The 18316-nt window shown below is 36.3% G+C and overlaps 1 protein-coding gene across 6 annotated transcripts in view; it reads right to left on the minus strand.

The window, feature by feature from the left end:
- The window catches only part of LOC129576392 (protein pangolin, isoforms A/H/I/S), a 131835-nt gene that overhangs the window by 46099 nt on the left and 67420 nt on the right, over window positions 1-18316 (minus strand). For all 6 annotated transcript variants that reach the window (XR_008688882.1, XM_055461489.1, XM_055461491.1 and 3 more), the window contains exon 6: window positions 5286-5403. Coding sequence is in view for 5 of the 6 variants with exons in the window: in XM_055461489.1 (XP_055317464.1) it covers window positions 5286-5403 (118 nt within the window). In the remaining variant the exon portion in view is untranslated. The remainder of the gene's footprint in view (window positions 1-5285; window positions 5404-18316) is intronic.

Consider the following 18316-nt stretch of genomic DNA (forward strand, 5'->3'; position numbering starts at 1 on the left):
TCATGATTACAACAACAAGTTCAAGTGCCTATTTCTACACACTTCGCTAAAGTTTATTATTTATTCTCAGAGGCTTAATTGATAATTGCATATTTTTGCCGCCAAGCACAAAAAAAAAACACGCAACGGTTTTCGTATGGTTTTTTCGTTTCGATTTTTCTAAAAATTCGATTCGCTGTTCGTTTGATTCGATTGAAGTTATCATTTTTCTCTCGTGTTGGGAAATGGTCTCTGTCTTTTTTCCTGGTGTATGCCATGTATGACGAGAAAAAAAACAGGTTACACATAAACATCTTTTATATGTATCAATAGATGAATAAGTTTCGTTTATGTATTAATCTCGTACATTGCTGATCGATATTAAAGCTTATTGAACCATAAGAATCGCTTCGGTTGGCACATTCCATTTTATAAATAACTAACAAAACGTTATGATTTGATGCATGTATGTGTGTGTGCGCGCGCGCGTTCGTGCCGATTATGAAAATTCACATTGGTTTACATACTGAAAGGAATACAAAGCAAAAAAAAAGAAAAGAAAATTCAATGCATTTCCACATTGGAATGTGTTTTGCAAAACGACATGAGACCATTTTCTGCGCCCTCCGGCTCTCCTTTTATTGAAGCTTTATCGGATTGGGGAGCCTTTATAATATTTTCGACGGAAGAACGGAGCAGAAAAAAAGGTAAAGCCATCGGCATTTTTAAGTCGGATTTGAGGAGAAAATCCCGTATGAGAAGAATTGCCGCTAAGCGTCTTTCAATTCGTCCATCTACGAACTAAAATTATTCATATACCGTTCAACCAACGGTGTTTCATATCGATTTTTGTCTTCGACAATACATAAATTGGTTTATTTGTTGTTTGTCTTGTCATATAAATTTAAATGAATGTAAACATGCCTGTGCTTCGTTTTGCTTTCGGAGAAGAAAAAAAAAACCGAAACGTCAATTCAAAATTACTTGCAAATCAATTGTTTTTTTTTTTCTTAAGAAGAAGTACATTTTTGCCGTTCAAGCCCAGTTTAAAGTTCGCGTGCGAAAAAAAGAAATGGCATTCATCTCGAAAATTTTGCCAAACCGAAATTTTTTGCACCGAGTTTTTTTTTTCACACAGCGAACTGTATACTAGGCTTCATCCAACATGTTGTTCATCGATTGCATCATTGCTATTTCAACATCCTTTTTCTTTCGTTCCTGGGATCGACTTCAACGATTTGATTCGCTGATAAACGCTGCACCTAATTCATTTATGATAATTTATTTATGCTATGTATTTTCGATTTATATACAAATTTCTGTTCAAAATCAAACATCAGAAGCAAAAGGAGCATAGAAGCAATGAGCGCAAGAGAGAGAGAGAGAGATAGAGAGAGCGGGGGGACAAGGAGGAGGTAAAACCAATTCGAAACGTAAATGTTTATTGAAGCAAACGGACCGATTTGAATTCGATAGAAAATGGTGTATGCGCTTCGAAAATGTGTGTGTGCTCCATGTGTTCTTGCTATTTGCAATGATGTGGAGCAGCGTTTTTATGCGACACAATCTTTCAACCGAACGAAATAAAAGAAAACTGGAAGAAACGAAGCGAGAGCGAGAGGAGAACACGAGAAAGCACAGTAGGGCGAAAAAGATCGGAAAGAAGGAAAGAGAGTGAGAATAATGAGGCTTCGTTTGATGAAATAAACGAAATCTGAAGAAGAAATGGAAATCCGAATTGGGCTGATTCGAGAACCAAATTTGAGAACAATTGAATCATTTATTTGAAGAACGCTTGATATGATGGCATAGAAAAAGATTATTGGCTAATAAAATTGAAGAAACAAGCGTTTTATTGAAGAAAAATTTGCAAAGAAAACAGCCATAAGTGGCAACAAATACATCGACCGCGGTTGGTTTGAAAAAAAGAGTGTCATCGACAGATGAAGAGTTTTTCTTTTTCATAAGCTACAACATTTTACATCGATTATGTTTTCCTCGACATTTCAATCAATTGCTGCCTAATTGACATGTCCAATTTGTACCGCTGCCGACAAAAAATTTCATCGCTTTAATTCCATCGCATTCAATTATTTTAACGAAAAGAATCTCATTTTGAAAAGACGCGTTTTTTTTTCTCCTGAGATCTACCAAAAAATACAAACATTCGACAGCATAAGTGCCAATAGAAAATGTAATAATCCCACTGCGAATTCAATCGGAATTGTTCAAGTGTGTTTCGTTCTCTCTCTCTCTCTCTTTCTCTTTCTCGCTTTCGCTCACAATTGACATTGACGACGAATTAATATGTTTTTGCCGTGCTGGTTTAAATGCATCGGCCACTTGACGATAATAATTTTCGTCTCGTCGAGCACTTTTCGCTCGTTTAACGACATTTGTGAACGCAGCATATGGAAGTAATAATACCAACCAAAATACCTCTCTCGATAAGTGTGTACATGTGTTAGTGTGTGCGAAATAATTACTCAAGGAGTAAGAGTAAACATTTTACTCAGTCAAAATCACCTATTGATTTCATGTAAAAAAAGGGACATGAAATGAAAAAAAAAAAAAAAAATTGAAAATGTTGATATTCGAACGAAAAACACACACAAAACCTCAACTAATAATAATAATAACACACAACCGCAAGTACATCTTTTGGCCAGGCACCAAAAAGCGGTAAATTGGAGACAATCGACATTGAGAATAAAACATTTGTGGACCGAAAAAGCAGAGAGCAACAACAGAAAAAGAAGGAAAAAAAAAGGCATATATATATATATAAACACCAAACCGCACCACACTTCTACACCACTTAAATGAGTGAGTTTCAAGTTTTCTGGCTGAAGGGCAGCAGCAGCCGCAACAACAGCAACAACAAGTACTGTCGTGAACGATAATCGGGAATAATTTCGAATGTATTTGTGATTTTCGTATTTCTATTGGCTGCCAAGTATTAAACTCAAGCGGAAAATAAGAAAAAAAAAGGGCATAAACTGAAACATCGGTACACTGAGCACATAAATCCCATTTCATTGGTGAATGCAGTCGAGGATGGATAAGAAGGAAAGAACCACCACATACGACCAAAAGGGAAAAAAGCTAGAGAAGGAGCGGTGGATGGAGAGAGAGAGAGAGAGAGAGAGAGAGAGGGAGAGGGAAATATGGAGAGTTTAGTTTTTAATGAGCTACAATCAGAGTTTCTTGAAGAGCTCAAGTACTTTTTGTGCCATTTTTCAGTTTCGAACCTTTTTCCACCTCAGCGTTCACAGCCCAAAAATGCGGCGATTTTCTCTATCTTGCTCACTTTCCACCCAAAAATAATTTTCATTCGCTTTATTCTCTTGGTTCGGTCTTGTGAAAAAAAAATTGTGTCTTTTTCTCAAATATGTTCTTATTCATTTCATAGATTTTTCTTCCAAAAATTTCAATCGCGCGAAACGAAAAAAAAAAACAAAAAAATCATTAATTCATCGGCTGGCATTTTGAATAGACAAGTTCCTTTTGTGTGTGGCTATGATTTTGTGTCATATGAAAATTCAATTTTTATAGCATTTTTTTTTTCTCTCTTTTCTCATCCTCTAAATGTGTTTTTGTTATCTGTATTTGAAGATGCAGCCTACAAAACGCGCCATAATGGATGATTGAAGAAGATAATTGCTCATAATGTAACGATCGATTCGGTCATACTTTTTTTTGTTGTCTACTTTTTCCATTTTCAATCTACATCGAAAAATATATTGCTAATGTAACAATGTTGTCGAACGAATGAAGGAAAATAATAAAAATCAAGTGTGAGAGAGAGAGAGATAGAATACAACGTCAGCGAAAAAATGTAAATGCATCATTAAGCTACAAATATTGTGCAAATTACATGCAAAATGAAACTTTTGATCTACATAGCATAAAAATATATTGCAGCGTTTTTGATTATAATAGCTCTATTCGAATGGTTTTTTTTTCTCATTTCAATGAACGAATGCGAATACACTGCGATTCGCCTATTTTGTTCTCTATCTCTCTCTCCGTCTCTCTCTCTCTCTCTCTCTCTCTCTCTCTCTTTCTCTCTCTCTCTCGTCGTTTTCTCGTCTTGAATCTTGAAGTAATTTAGTCTATGCAGCACATTTAATTGTACACTTACAGCAAAACATACCATGTATTTCAATAGAAAATAGCGTTTTTATGTGCAAATGAATTGTAGAAAGAGAGTGTTCATATTGTGCGTATATTTTAAAGTGCTCCGATTTGGTTGGAATGCATTTTGCGTCTGCTATGTGTTCGCGCGCGCAATTGTGTACTGTGCACAACAAAATAAAACCAAACTAAAAAAAAAAGGAACAAATTCATGACACTCAAGAGAGCGTGCTCGGCGGTTGAGAAAAAAAAACAGCACGAACGCTTGACGACGAACGCCAACAATGTGCGATAAAGTAGTCTCTTCACAACATCTCGCAATAAATACACACGCAAAAAAGCAAAAACAAAACACCGACGAGATGAAGAAGAAAAGAAAATCGGTTGTAGCTCAATGAAACTACAAAATTGCGTGCACATTTATGATTGGACGGAATCATTTATGTTTTTCACTATACGAAAATGTGGAAGAAATTCTGTTTATAGGGAAAACAACAACAAAAATATGAGAGAGCCGATTCGAAAATTGTCATAGCGGTATATATTGTGTGTAAGAGCACGTCGCCTGTTTCGAGAGTAGACAAACGGATTCAGCGAAATGGCTTGAGCTAAATTGACGGATAAAGTGCTATTTGGAGCAGTATTCTATGCATGTAAACCATTTAGTAATTACATAATTGTAAGAGAACTTCTTACACATCGTCACATCAGGAGTTATAGGGAAGAGCAGACGAAATTGAGCAAGAGAAACACTGAAATGCATCATTATGAAACCGCATTCCGGCAGTTGCATCAAATGACGACAAAACCATTCTCAATGAAGAAATTATAAAATAAGTTTTGGTTTTTCGCCGCTTCCATTTTTGTTTAGAGTGCGATTTGCATGCGTTGAATGACAAATGTCAATTATAGCTTCAGACAAGTGCTTTGCATCGCGTATTTTATAATATTTCGATCGACTTGAAAAGTATAGCTTTCGACACGTTTCGATTTTATTTCGGTTAGAAGGTGTGCCGATCTTGGAAAATTACTGCTGATGTGATTCGTTGTAAATATTGTAAATCGGCGTTAGTTTTTAGTCAGGTGCGGCAAAATGACAACCGAGTCTCGCCAAAAGCGAACATAACAAAACTGAACGAAAAAAAAAGTAATGTGCATTTCAAACTTACCCATTGTTTTTGGATCTAGTTGATACGGTGGTATTCCGCAATGCGCTGGCGGTGGAGTTGCCAGTGGATCGCCAACTCCGTTATGACAAAAGAAACTGGGCAAGCCCATTTTATTGGCCTGTGGAAAAAAAAAAGAATAGAATTGACCATTAAATTCGTTTCAACCCAAAAGCCGATCAACACAAAACGGATAAAAAATAGAAGTAAAATGGAATAGCAAAACCATAGAGATGACTTTCTGCAATAAAACATGAATTTTTTTCCTATGCTGACTCAATCGTATTTGAGAAAAGCATTGAAAATGGACGAAAACCGGAAAAAAAATAAATGAGTTCATTTTTCAAGTTTCCAAGTGAGAGAAAGAGTAAAACAAATACCAAACGAAATTGAAAGCAATGAGATCCCTTACGCTTATCGATGTGTGAGCACTTTGGCTTTACTTCGATGCATCAAGCTCAAATTAAAATTAGAAATTGATGATTTTTCGTAATCTTTCCTCTCGCTTCGACCGTCTCACTTCTCGTGCGCGAGCTAGTGAATGTGCGTTGTGCTTATCTACTCTATGTGTCAGCCACCTTCCATTTTAACAATGGTCCAACATTAGGAAACACAATGCGGAAATCCAGTAAAGATGGCGGTGAACAAGTGAGAAAGAGAATGGCATCAAAAGCGACCAACCGATCGACCGACAGACCAACCAACCAACCATCCATCCAAAACACACTCACAACACACAACAAAAATACATTTTCCAGCAATAGCCCAAAGGCTACTACTACCCCATTGTACATAAAGTGCACTTGGATATCCACATTGAAAAACTCTGATCTGAAATGGATTGGGATAAACTTCTTTGGGGGAAAAAGCCAAACCAAACTACATAATCCTCTCTCTCTCTCTCTCTCTCTCGCTCTTTTTCCATACTGTTCTGATTTCAGTTTATATAGGAAAATCTCGATGGTGTTTGTATCATCAGTTTTATGTAGGATTTACATAGTATTTGAACAGTCTCTCATTCTCTCTCGCTCTGGATGGTATAAACTGTAAGATTTGTTCGCATACAAATACATAAAACGATGAAAATATATCAACAATAGTGCAGAGCTGCTTGAATGCTCTTGCAATATTTAACGCGAATATTGAACAATTTGGATGCTGACGATGGATGTGAATGTGTATTCCATATATGCGCGAATCGCATGGATATCATATCGGACTTGGTTGCGCACAATTCCAGTCTCGCATGATAAAGAACATTGTACATCAGTTGAGTTATTTTTTTTTTTTTTTTTTTTTCAGAATAATTTTTCGAAACCAGTTCAATTGTTTGGCCGAAATTCATTAACTAGAGTCGTTTTTCAAATATATCTTTTCATAAATATACAGTCTCTTTTCCATATAACACACGAAAGGAAGAAGAAATATCCAAAAATCAACTCATTGCTTGGTAGCGTCGAAACGTTTCAAGCATTCCAATATTGGAAAATGGCCAACCGAGCGTGCACTCACACACAGCAATAAGACATGGAAATCATGCTTTCGCACACAATCACAAACACACACGCACACGCACACAGAGAGAGAGAAAGTGAGAGAGACAAATCTCGTCGCTCGCATTTGGAATCCGTTTCGCGTGCGTGTACTTTAATACATGGGAAGCGGTGTGCTTTTGTTGTAGCTACAAGTGAAGGAGAATGCGCTTCAAAGGAGTTACCCTTAATTTTTGGTTGCCGCCTTTTTTCTCTCCATTTCTCGCCCAGCAGTGCTTAGAAAATTTCATTTTTCTTTCGATTCGCTTTCGAAGAAACTGTAGAGTATATCAAGAGATTCTTCTGTGATTATTTTTCTTTCGTTCTTTTTTCTTTGTCCATCTCGATAAATCTTGAACCTCCAATTGGAAGCAGTTTCAAATTCGAGCTATTATGATTGTCGATGCTTGAGCAACTTTTCATTCGTTCTAAATCATACGATTTTTATTTAAAAAAAAATATTTCTATGATCTAGAACCAATGCAAAAAATCGGTTTTTTAAACGAGAAAACTTCGAATGGAGCCGGTAAATGAGTACGGCTAAGAGTTTGAAAGAACCATGTAAAGAAAAACAAAAAATCTATACAAAATTTACGTACGAAATGGTTGTATAACAATGCAACAACAAAAAATCTCTCCAATTTCATCATCACAATGAAAAATAAAACCGTTAAATTGAAATGAAGAGAAGGAAATGTCATATGTTGTGATGAAAGCAGAAGCTAAAAATATTAATCGTTTGTTCGTGTGACTCGGTAAAATCAACCCTTTTTTCAAATGTTTTCATTTATTCCCTTGTTGCTCTGTTGCTCACATTCAAACGTATCGATTTCCATGCAAGAATGTAATCTCTGTGCTCGCATCGTTAGATTATCATGTTACCGTTTCACATTTTATTTAGCAAGCGATAGGTAATGTGTCATGAGTTCAACGAACACGAGTGCGAATTCTACACGTGAAATGAATACAATTGTCGAATGTCCTTTTTCGGTGTAATGAGTCAGAGGGAGAAAGAGAGACAGAGAGAGAGAGAGTGAGCGCGCGCTTCGATGTTTCGAGGCGCGAGCGTAAATGTTATATTGAACACTCTTATGCGATGGCATTGCTCGTTCGATGATTACGCTTAGCGACAATTTGCAGTGACAGTGTCACGCTGAAGTGTTTGCATCTCAATCAGCACTTATATATTCATGTGTGTTGTGAGAGAGAGAGAGAGAGAGAGAGAGAGAGAGAGAAGGAGTGAAAGAGAACGAAACAGGTAGCCGAAGAAAAGCTTTCTATTACGTGCTATTTATTTATTTATTTCCAATTAAAACTGTACAATGTTTCATAGAATGAATGTAAATTGCTTGTAAATACAGCTGTAAATCCTTTCTGTACATAGAGCATAGAAGGTGACGCGTCGTCCGCTTCGATTTTATACGAAACAGAAGCCAGAAATCTCTTCTTCTCTCTCTCTCTCTCTCTATTTCCAATTCACACAAAACTCTATGTTAATAGGCAGAGAGAGGTAGAGAGACACGTAATGGTATTTTGCTGACTGAAAATATCGAGGCTAGACAACATCTATGGCTTATCGTATCGCTGTTGGTCTCTATCGATTCAATGAAGCAAAATAAACGCAACAAACCATGCCATGTATTTGTGTATGTTTGAGTGAATGAAAGAAGCACCGTTGACGCAATTCCATTTTCGAGAGAGCGAGAGAGAGAGAGATACAAACGCATCCTACTCTATCTAACAAATCAAATACACACATACGCAGAGTCTTGATTCACATTACGATTTATTGATTAGCTTTACTTCAATAAATCCGAAAAAGTATCGCATTTTCGGTGTGATATTTAAATCCTTTAACTAAAGAATCGAATCGATTTGAAACTGGACCCAATTGCTGTTTCTCTTGTGCGAAATGTTGTCCGAACAGACTCAATTGTTTAGTTTATCCAATATACACCGACAAATCTCAATAAAACTCTTTTTTTTTTGTCATTGTGTTTCAAATAATTTAGTTTCGATTGAATGGTGCGATTCGATTTAGGTTCTCAATTGAATTTATTCGAATGATTTTACTCGAACTATCAATTAGTTGCATTCATTCGGAGGCACCATTCAAACCGAAGATTACGATCGAAAATTTTGCAATCGATTGGAAAAGAAATTTGTTCAATAAATTTATTTTTGCTTTCGTTTGTGGCCTTTATTCTTGCTAAAAAAAAAAAAATTCAGAGCTGGTCACCATCGTAGTAGACTTGATTTGATTTGTTTCATCGTCACAAAAATACTCGAATTGATAGCATGGCATCGATTTAATTTACACAAAATCGAAGTGCAATATGTTTCAGTAGAACTGCAATCGCCACCACATTAAACGATTCGGTATGTGTGTTCAAGTTACCCTGAAAAGTACAACAAAACTATACACCAAAATGAATTTGTTTGTACGAATGTTCAAATCAAGTTCTATTTTGATGTTCCTATCCGGATTGTGATACTCTTTCGTTATCGGCAGATTGTAATCGATTTATTTGCATATGTAAAATGAAATTTTCCACTCAAAGGGTGTAATGATTTAAGTGCTAAACTCATACGAGTGCATACGAGCTTCTTTTTTTTGTCTTTCTCTTCCACGCTCACTATCTCTTGCCGTTTGGATGCGACGGTGATGGCGATAGCAGCAGCTATGAATGTGCCGAATTGAACCGTGTATCCGCAATATGTTGTGTAAATGATATGATTCGAATAGCGGGCACCAACTTAATGAATTTGTAATACACGTTGTCATGTGCGTATAGTGTATTGTGCATTTGCATCCAACTATCATTTTCCATGCCAAGTATTTAATTACAAGTACGTGAATAATTCAAAACGCGTTTTGCTATTAATACTGGTCCCAATATATCTCTCTATGTGTTTGTACATGCATATTTGTGTGTGTGTCTGTTTCTCGTTACACATTATCGTCGGCAAGTGCACGAGAGAATATCTAATCCGACTGTATCTGTGACTCGTTGGCTGGAAAATTAAAGCGCAACAAACACGACAATAACGACGGCCGTTATGAGCACATTACATGTGTATGTGTCTATATATTACACATATTGCTAAAATCATTAAAGGATTAAAATTTAAGCCGCACTCGAACAACGCTTCATTCCACGTGTCTCATCGTTGGATTGTTCAGCATATCTTGTTATCTGTACGATAATTGGTGATTTAGTCATGTGATCGAAGTATGGAAATTCTAATGAATTGATAATGACGAAGATCCGTCCATGGTCATGAGGTCGATCCGTAGATTAGAGCTATTTTGCATGGCTGTGTGTACATTTTTAGTTGCATTGCCAAATGCAAACTGTTAAATTATGGATTAAACTATTTCAAACTGATAGGCCAGTGTACATAATTCCTAAAAGGAAAGTGCCAATGTTGTGGTCATGCATTCATTTAGCAAACATTCATCGAATCGATAGACCTTCTGTCGAACAAGCTGTTCTTTTTATTTCATAGAAACACATACTTCTTCATGTCGAAACTATTTGAAACGGTGCTGATCAACTTCGACTCAGTTTATGCTTTTCAAATATATAATTCTCACTTTGGCATGGGCTTTTAATTTTGGGGGCGGTTTTTGCTTCATTTCGACAAAGCCGAGTCGAAAGGTCAAAAGGTAAATCGATAAGTAGTAGATGCGTACATCGCCTTCAATCTATTCACTACATCGATTTTAATTTGAATCATTTAAATGAATTTACAGAGACAGAGAGAGAGAGAGAGCGAAAGAGCATAGGAGAAAGAGAGCAAGAAAGACACCAGTCCATTTCAACCAATACATCGTAAAATCAAGAATGCATATTACGCTCATTGAAGCATGTTCACCGTTTTGATAGCCGTATGACCAACTGATGCATATGAAATTAGACATTGAGTCGATTAATAGAGGCAAACGACTGTTTGCAACTATTTCGTGCCCAATGCCTACGAACAGTGCTGTTGTTGCTGTTTAATTTTTCTCTTTATCTCTCTCTTTCGCTTCTTTCATTCATTCCCGAGAAAATCGAAATGCACGTAATATGGGACGTAGCCGGCATTGCCGATGCCGTGTTGTATTCATTCGCACCGTGTGTGTTTGTAAAACTCTTTTCTCTCGATAATTTTTCATGCTATAGTTTGGTGCAAGAGAGTTGACTGTTGTCGTCCTAGCCGCTGCCGTCGTCGTCGTCGTCGTCATAGTCGTCAATGTGGCAGTAAACATAATACCAAACCAATTCACCAACCATATTATTATCGTTTCTATTTAATTTTCTACTTTTAATTTACCGTTTTATTAAATATGTGTATCATGGATGATACTATCATCCCATACCAACAATTATATATCGTGCGCGCTTCGCCGTTTTACCGGTGGCGCTTCGAAATACTCAAACTGCCACACATTTTGTTATGCTACTGTTGATCTATCTTCCTCTCGGTTTCTTCCTCTATTTCTGTGCTCAATGTGCGTGCATAATTTGCTCTTGTTATTGTGTTGTGTGTTTATGTTTTTTTTTCTCATCTCATTGTATTTATTATTCATTACATTTTTTGTTCGTTTATCAGTTTTCGTGTCGTTTTAAAGTGCGTTTTTAATACCACAATAAACACTAAATACTTGTCAATATCTAGTTAGCCATTGCATGTAACCATTTGTTTCGGTTGTCTGTAGTTTTTTTTTTTTTATTTCAAATGAGGGAACAAAATAAAACGATAGATACTCAATTGAAGGCGACGGAATAGACAAAAACATACATGTCGAAAAACGCAACACACCGTGAACCAAGAACCAGAGCATACGCATTTGAAATCGATTGTTTCAAAGTAGGTATTTTATTAAAGTAAATGCGACAGACACACGATATGCATTGGGCGCGAGCGACAGACGCTCGAACTGTCTGCGTGATATGCGCGAGTGATCTTTGACCCACTCTTTAAAAAAAAAACCAACAACAAAATGATCGAGCCGTTATGGGGTAATTAACGACCTGTTGGCCGTTTGATAGAGTCGATACACAATAAGTGGTTTAATCAAATCAGCCGAACACATTTTTTGTTGTTAATTCAAAAGGATGTGTCTTTTGTTTGGACAGGTGTAGCATTCTCACATTTTGAACCGTTTATCCGTTTACTGTCGAATCAAAATCTGATGACATTCAACCGAAAACAAAAACCACGTACGTTAAACATTTTCCGTTGTGTTATTAATTATTTTGTGGAGAGACGATATATGCCATTGTCTTGATGATTAAAATTGTTGGGAGGAAAACCAATTGAATAGAGAAAATGCGAATGAACAATGGGAAAAAGGTGAAGAAAATCGGCAAAATATTTCAGTTAGTTCTGTATTCATTCCAACTTTCATTCCTTTCATGAAAAGAAAAATCATTGTTTTTAAATCAATTCTAAAGAAGGTAAGTTCCAACTCCGCTTAAAACTCTGTCTTTTCAGTTCACAATGCAATTTCCCATCATTATTTTTCCGCTGATTAAACTAATGACCAATTTAATGACGGAATTGAATCGACTATTGGTGCGCGTGATCTATGACAGCAAAAAAATCAATTTGTGGCTAAAATTGCAAATATTAATGTGACATTGTTGAAAATGTGGCAAATGCAAATTATATATGCACGTAAATAATAAATGGGCATCAATATTCTAATTAAATTTGTACATATTTTGTTTATAGCCCCCGATTGATACATTTTATGATTTTTAAATTGATGTTTTTTGCATCATGATGTGCTAGCGGCGCTAGGCGAGTGTTTATTAAATAATGAAACAAAAGTATTTTTTTTTGCTGTGTGTGTGTGTGTGTGTGTGCGTATCCTATCAATATTCGACAAATAATTTGCTATTTTCCACACAGCCCATATCAAATGGGGGACGATAAAAAGAGATGCGCAGTGCGTTTGCGTAAAAAGAATGAAATTCTTATGAAATATATAAATCGAGATTCAGTGAATTTGAAAACTGACTGAATGAAATGAAATGTACGAAAGCGTAAATGTTGCAGTTGCTTCAAAAATAAATGTGTGTCGCGACTCAACGGCTAAATGAACACCACATCAAATGCAATTAAAATTGTCGTTCTTGGTCATGGTGAGTGCCATCGCTGTCATCGTCGTTGTCGTTGTCATTGTCGGTCAATGCGTAAATTAAATACTAAAAAAAGACATCATTTCTTTCGGTCGTCTGATTCCGTGTCGACATAAAAATGGAATCACAGTCGACTTTCGGTCGATCGCATTAGTATTTGCTGTCGCACACAATGGCAGCACATCTTATGCTCATTAATAAAGTAAATTTGATCACAATGCCAATGAATAATAGATAATAATTTCCGACGAAAATAAAAGGCCACCGCCGTTCACCATTAGCATCATTATCGTAAGTGGTGAAGAGTGGGATAGAGACAAATGTCATATTTTTTCGCTCTCGAGTGCGTTGAGCATAAAAAGGGAGGCTGATGTTGGTCGTGCAGCATCATAAAAAATAATGATATGACAAAATATGGAACGCATTTTGAATTTCAATGGGAAATTTGTGGACATTTTTCCTTTCTCGCTTGGTCCGTTTACATGTTCAATGAAGATTTGGCTTATTTGGTGTCGTTGTGCCATTGTGTTTAACAACAACAACAACAACAACAACACACACACACACACAACAATGCCATGTTACATGGTTCGTCTCATCCTTTCTACGGCTCTCATTCGCTTTGAGTGAAATAATCAAAACCCCTCGCACAACTATGCACATGAGTTTTGTGTATGTGTATGGGTGCGCTCTGTCGTTTGTTTGTACGATATGTTCTCTCTCTCTCTCTTATTTGTGTTGTATATATGTTGGTTGTGCCGTAATGGATTTGGTCCGGCCTGAAAAGAAAATATTTTCTTAGATACGTAACGCAGAGACAGAGAACAACATCAACAAAAACCATTCATATGAAAGACGGATAGGGCATAAAAACAGAGAAATACAAATATTGGTTGACATTTTGCCATTTCGAAAAAGAGTGAAATGCGTTACGTAAACTTTTTTGGTGCCTCGATTTGTCTTGGATAGAATAATTCAGTTTATTTTTATTTTTTTTTCCCTTCTCTATCTCCTGTCTCTTCTCTCCTGCTATCGTTTCCTTCATTCGTTTTTCCAATCGAGTCGTTAGACTGTGTTGTTCACATCGTCATCATCATATTAAGGTTTGCTCTTTATTTTTTTGGTTCATTAAGCAAAGTGAGTTTTCTTTTCAATTGTGAATATTTGCTCTTTATTCTGTTAAGATGGCTTTTGTCGTTGCGTCTTACGACATTTTCCTATACTTGGTATACTTGGCCTTGGTACCCTTATCCCTGGCAACGCGACACATTCACACAGTATTGAAACTGCCACATATTATATGCTGAGTGATTCGCTCTTTTAGTTAACATTTCTCTACACACAGACGAAGACGCACATATACACAACTTTTGCATCACTCTCTGATTAGAAATCCTGGACATGGAACGGGGATGATTTTGTCCGTGCATATGAGCATTCGTGCTTTTGAATTGACGAGTGTTTGTGTACAAACACATTCAATTTCATTTAATTTGATAAGCATTGCATCTTAAGAAGAGAGGAAGCTCAATTCCTTTGGCCGGACACCACCATTATCCATTTGGGGAAAACATTTGTTTACCGATACAATTCATTGCCCGTTTGTGGGCAACCAACAAGAAAATGAAAAGAATGCCCGGTTTGTTTGCAGTAGCAGCAGCAGTGTACGCTTTAATCCGAAGCTCAAGAGGCGCCGAGCTGTATCAAAGCCAAAGTAAAATATTTGTAATAAAAACCGATTGAAATCAATGTTGCGATACATTTTTTTTTGTATTTATTTTATCGCTAGATCAACCTAAATCGTTGTTTATCCGATTGGGACAATGCACAGGCACACACACACACACAATGTGAAACATGCTTTATTGATTTGAAAATGGGTACAGGTTCATATTAAAATCAAATTATTGAACGCGTCAGCATTTCCGATTCGCAAAATGAGAAAATTCACATCATAGAAACCATCACCTTACACCAAATCTATGGGTAGAGATTGAGGGTGTTTCGATTACTTTGCTATGGAAGAAAAAAGCAATTTTCTTTCCACTTGAAAATAATTAAAATAATACGTATTTTGAACGAACATATTCGATATTTGACTTTTCCAAAATCCAAATCAAAAGAAAATGAACATACTCTCCTCTCAATCTCACCCATAGAAATGTGATATAACAACTCCGAATGGAAATTGTATTTGTGTGGAAATCAGCTTCAACCGACCGAACGAACCAACGACCGACCAAACCGACCGAAAAAGGAAATGCCGAACCGGAAAGTCATCAGGAAGCTTCGCTTATTATTGTTAGATCATCCTTTGTCGATGTCATCCGATTCTTGGTTTCTTATTACCTTCTTCGCATTGGGCGGCTTATGCCAGAGAGTTCAGCATTAAAATTTCTAGTCATGACAATTTTTCTCTTCCACTTTCTACCACCACAATTAATTCCATTTATTTGAATACACCGGTTGTTATGCGCTGTGTGTGTACACGCGCGTGTATTAACGAATCCAACGAGAAAGTTAAAGTCTTGTATTACGTAACCGCAAAAGATTCCTTATAATTTTCACAAGTCTTTAAAAAAAAAAAACCTGTGACATGGATGGTGGTTGGAAATGAATTTTTCAACAGAGTATTTATCAGGTTGAGAATTCTTATTCGACGTTTGACAAATGTTGTCGCACAATTTCCGGAATGAAAAGAAACGAAGTTAAGTTTCGGGGTGGCATGGAAAATGACTTAATTTAGGTGGTAGGTGGTTGTGTTGAATGCTGGCCAGCGACGTCGAAGAAGACAAATTACCGGTAAAATAACCGGTTCTAAGCACACAAAACACCAACAATAAATGAATATTTCAATAATTGTGATCTATTTCGTTCCATTTTGAATTCGCTGTTCGAAATGAAAATGCGCCCAAACATCACCATTGCAATGTTCGGGAAAATTATATATTTATTTTACAATGTAATGGGATGTGGTCACGATTATTTCAATGCCAATTTCTAGTTCTATTATTTTCCTACTTCATTTTTTTTTTTGCGTGTGGTTTCCCATATTTGAATTTCCTATGTGTTCATAAAAGACGAACGAAGAGTGAAAAAAAAAAAACAAACGTGCAAAATGAAAAGCGGGAAGCAGAAAAAACAAATAACCATAGTTAGTCGTGGAATGGTAAAGGAAAAAATCAACGACAAAACTGTGTACGTGGTTAGTTGTTCATGTAAAATGCACATTTTAAATATTTATTAGTTTAAACTGGGAAAATCGTATTCATATCAGCGAGACACAGAGAGAGAGAGAGAGAGACATGAGAACTGCTTTGAAAATACGGATGGAGTCAACAGTTTGACTGTGCAGTAGAACATAAACTATATTTTAGCGGAGAGAAAAAAATGAAACTGCAGCCAACTTCTAAGTGACACAACGGAACAACGCATCCATAAATGTTTTAATAGAGTCGACAGACAGAAAGAGTTGAAAAAAAAAAACCGAAGAGAAAAACATGCATTAAATAAATAAATGAACACAGAGACAAACAACAACAACAACAATAACAGCAACAAAAATATGACAAAATCAGTTGGACTGTGTTTCTAATTTCCCTTTCTTTTGCCTTCCGAATTGCTTTTCGACGTTCCCCGTGATCATTTTCATATTCATCGTTCGTATTGAAAGCAAAATATTTATATATTTTGTTGTTATTGTTTAGTTCGACTCTCTCGTCGCATATTTAATTTAATTTATTGTCATTCGTTCGCTTTTTACATACAAATTATTGTGTGTGTGTGTCGCCGTGTTTCGACTGCATTTCGAAACATTTTTTTTTTTAATTCTATGCAGGGGGACTTACATTAATTGAAAAATCTCACACAATCTCGAAATGTCAGCGAAGTACATCTCATTTTAATTCAAGTGAAATGACACCAGCAGCAAGAAAAAATGTCGGCAACAATAAAACGTTCATTGTGCTGCTGCTGCAACTAGAATGAGAGTGTTTGTGCCGATAGCCAAAAGAAATGGGATATGCTGAATAATAATAACACAATGTGTCACATTCAGTAAGGATCCGCCAAGAGTCACAATGACAGATGGAGAGTAGTGGAATATACATTTTGCATTGTTTTCTGAAATGCGATGGTGATAATGCGCTAAAAATTATTTCACCTATCACACACATTTAAACAAAACGATACTGTTGTGTATGAGAGAGTGCGGACAAGTGAAATGGCAAAATCATAATCATGAAGTTGTTGTCAGTGTTGTAGCTGCAAGCCACTGCTTTTGTTCTTTCCGCCCAACCGAATGAAAACGAAACACACACACACAAATCATTTATTTAGTCGAGATTTATTATTCTTTCGTCCGCATTTTTTCCCCGATTTTTCCAATTAGTTGTTGCTCATGCTGTTGTTGTTGCCTCCATGAATCCAAACTTATCTTTTGGCACTCAAACAGCAGTACACACAAAATAATCTATTGAAACAGATTGAAAACAATATGCAAATGCATCTCATTCGTTATATCCTAGCATTATGCGACATTTTGTGTGATTGTTTACACACGAGAAGACTCTGTCTAGTTGTGTGTGTGTGTTTGCATGTGTTTGGATCGACCCAATGAAGGGTAAAGTCGAGAGATACGAGATGAATGATCTCCGTTTCCTTCTCATTCTCTTCTTATATACAACAACAGATTGTTTCAAGCGATCTGGATGTAAATTTTGCAATGGCAAAAATGACAGATAAACACTTCGGTTTAATAGAAAAAGAAACTAGAATGATTTTTGGAACTAGTTCCACACTGTGCTGCCGCATACACATTCAAATCATCGCATTCATTAGTGAATTTTCATCTGAGAGTGTTTGTTCCATTTAGTTTTTGTTTTTCATTGTCTGTTGACGTTTATTCGTCTGTTTCTTTTTTTTTTTCTGATATGCATTCTCATTCATCTCGGAACATATGCATGCGAAAAATGTGTCGTTCCACTTGAAATAGAATGGATGCTATGTTACGCTTACTAATTATTATTCTGGTTCCATGTCAGCAAGCTGTTATCGTACTCGATTTGCAACAAAAACCTACTCTTCTGCACCATGTCTAATCAATGATTCTTTCATATTCGCTATCTGTGGCCTGTATTACTCACATAGTAACATTTGAAACTTTTTTTTAGCTCACGTTTTTTCAATTAATCTTCATTTGTTTCAATACAGCAAATGAACTTTTTGTTCCAATTTTTTTTTTTTTCATTTTGTGTATGTATCTCGATGAATAAATCGGCACAAAGATGCATTTCAATTTTGCCCGCTTTCATTGGCACAAGTGTGCACACTTGTTTTTCCAGTTTTGACGAAACGTCCACCAACCAAA

This window comes from Sitodiplosis mosellana, unplaced genomic scaffold, assembly GCF_009176505.1.
Source record: "Sitodiplosis mosellana isolate CC-2019 unplaced genomic scaffold, AAFC_SMos_1.0 Smas_scaffold_6181, whole genome shotgun sequence".
Taxonomy (NCBI): domain Eukaryota; kingdom Metazoa; phylum Arthropoda; class Insecta; order Diptera; family Cecidomyiidae; genus Sitodiplosis; species Sitodiplosis mosellana.